This window comes from Oenanthe melanoleuca, chromosome Z (genome assembly GCF_029582105.1).
Source record: "Oenanthe melanoleuca isolate GR-GAL-2019-014 chromosome Z, OMel1.0, whole genome shotgun sequence".
Lineage (NCBI taxonomy): Eukaryota > Metazoa > Chordata > Aves > Passeriformes > Muscicapidae > Oenanthe > Oenanthe melanoleuca.
In genome coordinates this window covers 36,080,762-36,088,808 of record NC_079362.1, presented here as the reverse complement: position 1 = coordinate 36,088,808, position 8,047 = coordinate 36,080,762, and the positions used below count along the sequence as shown (strand labels likewise).

The window sequence follows — 8,047 nt, the reverse complement described above, 5'->3', positions numbered from 1 at the left end:
TTAATTTTTAACTCCTGTATAAAAAACTTTAGCTGTTCTTTGATTGTGTATTTGTTCTTAGTTTTATTTCTAAATAAGCCTTCTCAGAAGGGCAGGCTGCTATCAATGTAATTTTTTTTCTAGTCAGCAACAAATTAATTTGGGGCAGGTGGCTTGATTTAAACTAATTAAGGAGGGCCATAGTTAGCTCTTCTGTGTTGTTCTTTGGGGATCATACATCAGGTGTGAAGGAGATAGCACAGACTACAAGGGTCTGAAATTCCTGAAGTGAATGTGCTCTGTTTAGCCTTTTTATAAATTTGATGTTTCTGTTGCTACTGAGAGTAGTTTATAATACATCCTGCTTTGAAGTTAGAGGATATTGCAGGATAGCAAATGTGCTAGCCTGCTTATCTGTACCTTCTCCTTGCTGAGACTCCTCATTCCTTCAGTTTGGGGTTGTGTTGGTATGTACATCCATGAGTTTTGGAGTAATCTCAGTTTGTATCTAAATAGAAAAAATTTATATCTTATAAGAAATGAGGTTTGTATCCTGGAGGAAATAAAATTTTGAAAACAAAATGTGCTTATAGTGGTGGAGCACCGTAGGGGGAGTGGCCTATATAAACACTGTTTTTTGAGGACAAGCCTAAAGAAAGTAATTGGAGGGATGCACATATAACTTATGTCAGCTTTTCTGAAGGGTGATACAGATGCCATGTGCTGCTCAGCATCTCTGAGGTGTGTCTGCAAGCGCTTCACCATACTGAACATTTGTAGTGCAATACTTTGGAACGTAGCTGCCTTGTGATGATAGAACTGATTTTAAAAAACTTAAAATAATTTTGAAATGCAAACAATTTTGTAGAATATAAATTGTATAAAATCTGTTACAATATACTGATTCTATAAAGAATGCTTGTGACATAAATAAGCGTGTCTTGTGGGAATTTAGTGATACTTTTGTCACTTCTGGGAAAGAACATTGACAAGGGGAGGCAGCCTTATGCTGAAATGCACTGGTTATGATGATGATCTTTTTGTATTAGTTCCCTCTAATCTTAAATGGAAATTGGGGGTGAAAGGTCCCAGTGACAAAACATGCTTTTGGCCAGCATATACACTTGATGCAAAGGTAAGCTGTAATTTTTTCATTTGTACCTGTGTCACTTGGATACACGTCTGAAATTCTGGAACTGCTAAACCAAGTCATTGCATTGAATGCGGACCAGTTGGTAAGGAAGTTTGGTTTTTGACCATGTTTTCTATTTTGTCTTACTGCAGAAGAACATAAAAGTTCAGAAACATTATAAGTCATTCACAATCTTAGGGACTTACTTCCAGTTCTTAGAGGGTATTAAAAAAATTTACTGTAAGGTGTCACAGCTGTGGGTACTAATAGGTACTACCATTGTACACAGACTTCTCTTTTTCCCCCATAAAACTGAACTAAACAAAAAATTTGCAACTTTTTACTACTTGAAGTAATTTCCTGCAGAAACAAGCAGAGTTTAGCTACATCATTCATAACCCTGACCCCTATCTTTATATTCCCACTCAGCTCCACAGAACTGAACTCTGGAGCACAAAACTAAGTGTGTTCCAGATTGGCTGAACAAATGGAGGAGAGACAATCAAGGGAAGTCCTGGGAACAAAAAATGAGAAAAAATTATCTCTGGTGGTGTCAGAAGTCTGCATCAGCATTAGTGAAATGCCTATGTGAAAAACAGGGAAAATGGTTAAGCTAAGAAGGTAAAAAATAAGTTTTCACCCTGCATGTGTGACAAGGTGGTCTGACAAAAAAAAAAAAAAAAAAAAAAAAAAAAGGGATCATTCAAGTGATCAAGCATGAGGAGACTGCTTTCTTTAATGTGGGAAACACTCTAAATCTGACGAGTTAGGAGAGAACTTAGGGATGAGTATGAAGCTTTCTGATATAGCTTGAAGCAGCTTTCCATCTGGGCTCATTGATTATTTGGGAGCATCTTACTTGCTTCCAGATTGTTGAAATCCATTGAACAGATAATAAAGAACATTTACTTTATATCTCAGACTTCTGTTTTGTAGGTGCAGAAGGACAAAACTCTGAGCAGTAATGCAGTACAGCACTTCTACTGTGGATAGTGTAGGTCCTCAGGTTTTCAGTCTGCACTTGATCATAAGGAATGGTCTTTGAATTCATTCATCACAGAATTTTTAAGCTACATTATCTCAAATATAGAAGAAGAATTTGCAAAAACTAAAGAGTCTTCTTGCATACTTTGTAATCTGTATTTTCAGCATTAGTCACAACTTCTTTATTTGGTATAGAAACTTCATTACTGTCATGATTTGAAGACCAGCCAGCAACCAGGCACTACCCAGCTTCTCACAGTGGGAGCAAATCAGAACGGTAAAAGCCAGAAAACCCGTGTGTTGGATGATGACAGTTGAACAGGGAAATCAAAAGCCATGCACATAGGCAAAGCAAAACAAGGAATTCATTCAGTGCTTCCAATGGGCAGGCAAGTGTTTGGCCATCTCCATGAGAACAGGGTCCATCACACATAATAGTTACTTGGGAAGACAAATGACATCACTCCAAGTGCCCCCCGGCCTTTATGTCCTGTGCATGATGCCACATGGTCTGGAATATCCCCTTGGTCATTTGGGGTCACCTGTCCTGGCTGTGTCTCCTCCCAGTCTGTCTTGCACCCCCACTTCCTTGCCACCAAGGCAATGCAAAAAGCAGAAAAGGTCTTGGCTCTGTGCAAGCCTTGCTCAGCAATAACAAAATCATCTCTCCATTATCAACACTCTATTCAGCACAAATCCAAAACAGTCTCATACCAGCCACTCTGCAGAAAATTAACTCAAACCCAGCACAATTACCAAAGGAAATACGTTTGAACAAATGAGCTTGCTGACACTAGAAAGGAACGTTCTTCAAAACACTGGCAACATAAGGGTAAACATAGTAAAAGAAAAATAAGTGTACAAGTTGAAATGCCTTTAAATAAATGTTATCCATGCCCTAATTTCTAAAGCATATGCCAAGATCCTCAAGCCCAAAATTACCTGGTTGGCTTAATGAACTCAAAACAGAAATCATCATATTATATTCTTTGAACTGCACAAGTCTTGCTAAGACTACTTTTGCTCTTTATTAAGTTGAAACAGCTGACATCAGAAAAACAGACAAGGTTGCAGCATGGGATGGGTGGCTTCTCTTGTACCATGTAATTTAGCTTAGTTATTCTTTGGTGCAGTAAGAATATCCCCTTCCACTTCATGCTTGAGGTGATTCTCCTTAATATCAGTTTTAATGTCATCACCAATGCTTGCAAAGACATCTCCAAATGCTATATTAAGAGTAACAGGTACTCTTAACTTGTGTACATTTCTCCTTCTGTACATTCCTTTGTCCATTAGAGGCTGTTTCTCTTGTTGCAGGTCTCCTGAAGAAAAATTTCAGAATGATGTGTTAATACCACTCTAAAAATGAAAATGGGGCTTAAGGTTGCCTTAATATCTACAAGGTTTTGAAAAGCAATCTTTGTTCTAACTATTTGAGAAAAATATTAATAGAGGGCTATGGACCTTTTTTTTAAAAAAAAAGAATAGGTCAGCTTTTATGGACAGTACCGTTTATGAAGTCCAGTAGTCTCTACAATCCAGTTAGTCTACATATGTGATGAAATTGATCTCTGTTCACTATACACAGACTTGCTGTTTTGTGTAGGAAGATGATGAGCACTTGGTTAGTGGACTGAAGGAACAAGCTGACATAACTACAAGAACAGCCTTTACTACTGAGAGGGTCAAGAATGATGACATGTACAGGAACACTGATAGTTTTGTTATATAAATACGTGCAGTTGCAGAAGTGCAAGAGGCAGTTTATAAAAGTCTTACCCATGTTTTCCTCCAGTTTTGCATCATCTTGTCATGTTCACTAATGGCACTTCTCCAGGTATCAAATTCTTTGGTCCATGCATCTTGACCAGCACTATCTGAGAATGGAAATGGGATGATTACATACCCACATAATGGCAGAAGTCAGTACCTTATCAGATTCAGGAGTGCCTGTCCTGCAGGAAGGGGGCTAGAAGGAACACCCCTCTTATCTTTCATTTGGCTCTACATCTTTTCATATTACTTGGCAGTAAGTTCTCTTGCAGTGGTTATGTCTCTTACACTGTGCAGTAAACTTAATAGCCTCCAGAGTAAACAGGTTTAGTGCCATTATCTGTGATTTGAAATCTATAAATTCAAATTAATAGTTCAAACCCTTTTAACAGGCACGGGAATGGTCCAGGTAGATCATAACAAGCCTTGGAAGAAAAGTGACATGTTGGAGAGGACCACTTAACATGAAGGACTGGTGCCATGATGGACAGGTCCAGTTAGTATCCCCCATTTTTCAGTAATCACAGGATTACAGAATCAATGAATCAATCAGGAAAAGACCTCTGAGATCACTGAATCTAACCCATGATCCAACACAACCTTGTCAACCAGACCATGGTACCCAGTGCTACATCCAATCTTTCCATAAGACAACACCTTTCCAACACCTTCAGAGTAAGTGACTCCACCACTTTCTGGGCAGCCCATTCCAATGTCTAGTCACCCATTCTCCTAATGTCCAACCTAAACCTCCTCTGGCACAGCTTAAGCCTGTGTCCTCTTGTCCTGGGAGAAGAGACTGACCCCCACCTGGCTGCACCCTCTTTTCAGGTAGCTGTAGAGAGTGAGAAGGTCTCCTCTGAGCCTCCTTTTCTTCCAGGCTAAGCAACTCCAGCTCCCTAACTTACAGTACTTGTGCTCCAGACCCTTCACCAGCCTTGTAGCCCTTCCCTGAACACACTCCAAGCATCTCAGCCTCAATCTCCATCATCTTCCTATACTGAAGCGCCCTGAACTGGACACAGAACTCAAGGGGAGGCCTCACCAGTGCTGAGTACCTGGTACAATCCCTCCCTGCTCTTGCTGGCCTGTTCCTGATACAGGCCAGGGTTGCACTGGCCTTCTTGGCCACCAGGGCACACTGATGGCTCATGTGCAGTTGCTGTCAACCATCACCCCCAGGTCCATTTCTGCCTGGGCACTGTCCAGTCAGACTATCCCCAGCCTATAACGCTGCAGGGGGTTATTGTGATCAAGATGCATCCAAAACACTTGGACTTGGCCTAAGATGCAGAACTTGGTCTTGTTGAACCTCATATTGCTGGATTTGGCCCATCAATACAGCCTCTCCATGCCCTTCTGCAGAGCCCTCCTCCCTTCCAACAGGTCAATACGTGCTCCCAGTATAGTGTAGTCTGCAAATTACTAATGAAAGACTCAATGCCCTCATCCATGTCATCAATGAAAATACTGAACAGGACTGGCCCCAGCACAGAGCCCTGGGGGACAGCACTGGTGCTGATCCCAGCTGGATGCAGCACTGCTCACCACCACTCTCTGGGCCCAGCCATCCAGCCAGTTCCTAACCCAGCACAGAGTGCTCCTGTCCAAGCCATGGGCTGCAGCTTTTCCAGGAGTGTGCTGTGGGAGACAGTGCCAAAGGCCTTGCTGAAGTCTAAATAGACAACATCCACAGCCTTTCTGCATCCACCAGGTGGGTCACCTGGTCATAAAAGGAGATCAGGTTGGTCAGGCAGAACCTGCTTCTCCTAAATCCATGCTGGCTGGGTCCGATCCTTCAACCATGTCATGTCATTTCACTCAAGAGTTACACTTAAACTTCCTTACATTGATAATTTAAGAAGGGCTATGTTACTGCATCTTGGTTTATTTGCCAGCATTTTTTTGCAGAATGTAAGACTGATGACATGTTTTCTATTTATCTTTTGGGACACTAGCACCAATCATATGTTTTTAGAGCACAGTGAGAGCCCCTCTGTCTGTTTTGCATTTACTTTGGTTTGGTTCAGATGCTCTTAATTCTGAGACAGACTTCAAAGTATCTGGAGTGATGACATAACTCACATGCTTTTCTCTGTTGAGAGATTAAAAAAAGAAGCATTGAGCCTTCCTTGACAGATTCACATTTGTATTAACCAGCTTCTTAATTTTTCCTTCATCTTGCCAAGAAAATCCCTGCTGTATCATATTCATTGCTCCTGCTGTCTTTTTAAATATTATTCAGACCTTCTCCACACCTGGGTAAGGTCTCAAGAGCTAGTTGCAGCAGGCAGTCTGGATACCTCAAAATCCTGCAGTTGCTGACATTACCTAACTGCTCTCCTGCCTAGTTAGTGTCCAAATGGAGCAGAGGGAACAGACGTTGGTCAACAATAAGTGGTTGACAAATCATGCAGTTTTTAAAATCAGCACAGTGGGGGTTTCTCTTTACCATCTGGCTTCCTTAAGTCCTTATGAATTAAAGAATTTTTCTACATTACTCTATAGAATTCCATCAGAGTACTTACTTGTAGCTCTCTATTACTCCTCTGATTTTCAGATTTTTTAAATTAGTTTATCAGGTTTTGTTTCAATTTCTAGATCCAAACTGCTAATTTACATTAGGCCTTTGGGGAAAGGGGTAGAGGAAGGAGTTTTTATGGCACTAAAACCTCTTCATGAATGAAGTGCATACTGATACAGCAGGCAAGAGTTACCATCTTTAGATAAGCACATTTTATGGGGGAATATTATAGAGCTTTACTCATACCAGGGTCAAGCCAAACACATGTTACACTTGAAACAAGCCTACCTTTATCTTCCACTGTGATCAGCACTTCTGATGTTGTGTTCCCAGCTTTTGAGATGAATGAACATCTGTATTCTGTGTTTTCTGATACTGCATCTTTCACCCAGCTGAAAACATGCACTCTGCCATCAAGCAGCTTGTGAGATTGCTCCATGATGCATGCCTTCATCTTTTTTCCATTCTTCTCCCAGACAAAGTAAGAGTTATCTGGACCTGTAAAAATGTTAGGTTATTCTGTAAGAAAATAGAAGAGGAGTCTCTGAAAAGAAAACAAACCCCAGCATGTCAAGATTAGGCTTAAAAACATAAATGGCTGATTTAAATGTTTCTTAGGTTTCTTCAGCTGAAATTCTGGGTACCAAAAACCCGGCATAAAGAGGAGCTAGCACTGGAAATTTAATTTCAAACCAAAGTTCTGGGTTTGTATTGAGGAATTCTGTGTGGATGCTCACAATGGGGAACTTAGCACACACAGTAAGAGCCAGTGATGAACTCCAGCATCATCTATCTGCCTGTGTGAATTCCTGTAGCACTAGGACACATTGCCTACTGCTGCCCAACCTAGGTCCTGGTACAAAGCTGAAACCACCTGAGACATGCCTTGCAGAATCTGAAAAAAAGGGCAGGAGGGGAAAAGTTCAAGAACTCAGTGCATTAATGCTGGAACTAGTAATGAAAGAGGTAGAATTGGAAAAACCACAGAACCAGTAGTCACAGCAGGCACTTAAGCAAGACAGAACTTGAAAGAAGCTTGGATCAACAACAAAGAGCCTTTGTAATTTTTTAGCCTTGTTACTATTATTTGTCTTAACCTGCAAGGACAACACTTGAATAAATCAGAGATTGACAGTAGCCTGGAGGACAGAACAGCTGTTCCCAGAAATCTAGCTAGCAAGGCTGGCTCAAGTGCACTTGGCAGCATCAGAACCTTTCCATTTAAGATACAGACATCTGGGCCAAGCTAAGAACTTTGTAATTCTGATATCTAAAACATGACTATTTCTCCCTCTGGGCCTAGGATCTAGACTAGCCTCAGCAAGAGATGTGAAGAGAAATTTGGGGAAAAAGAAAATGAACTATTCTGTTGTGACAGAAAGTACTACAGCTTTTACTGTGAGCACTTCATATTGCAAGTTGATGTGGCATTTTCTCCCTAGAAAAATACAATTCTATCATTAAGTTTTACATAATCATGCACAAAAAAAAACACCTGGTTTTTACATTTGTCTATGTACTACATATTTGTACACAGTAGACATTTTTTCATTGTATATCATATTAAATTCTTAACTCATAAGTTTTATTTCCAAATCTCCCACATATATGGGCACATAAATTAGCAGTAAGGTGAATGATACAGGACATGATCT

At 40.5% G+C, this 8,047-nt stretch overlaps 1 protein-coding gene across 3 annotated transcripts in view; it reads right to left on the bottom strand.

Moving 5' to 3' along the window:
- Positions 1-444: 444 nt before the first annotated feature.
- Positions 445-8,047, bottom strand: part of SEMA4D (semaphorin 4D) — a 99,982-nt gene continuing 92,379 nt past the window's right edge. For all 3 annotated transcript variants that reach the window (XM_056513233.1, XM_056513234.1, XM_056513235.1), the window contains 3 exons: positions 6,681-6,890; positions 3,875-3,972; positions 445-3,417 (listed from right to left, as the gene is read on the bottom strand). In XM_056513233.1, coding sequence (XP_056369208.1) covers positions 3,388-3,417; positions 3,875-3,972; positions 6,681-6,890 — 338 coding nt within the window. In that variant the 3' untranslated portion in view covers positions 445-3,387. The remainder of the gene's footprint in view (positions 3,418-3,874; positions 3,973-6,680; positions 6,891-8,047) is intronic.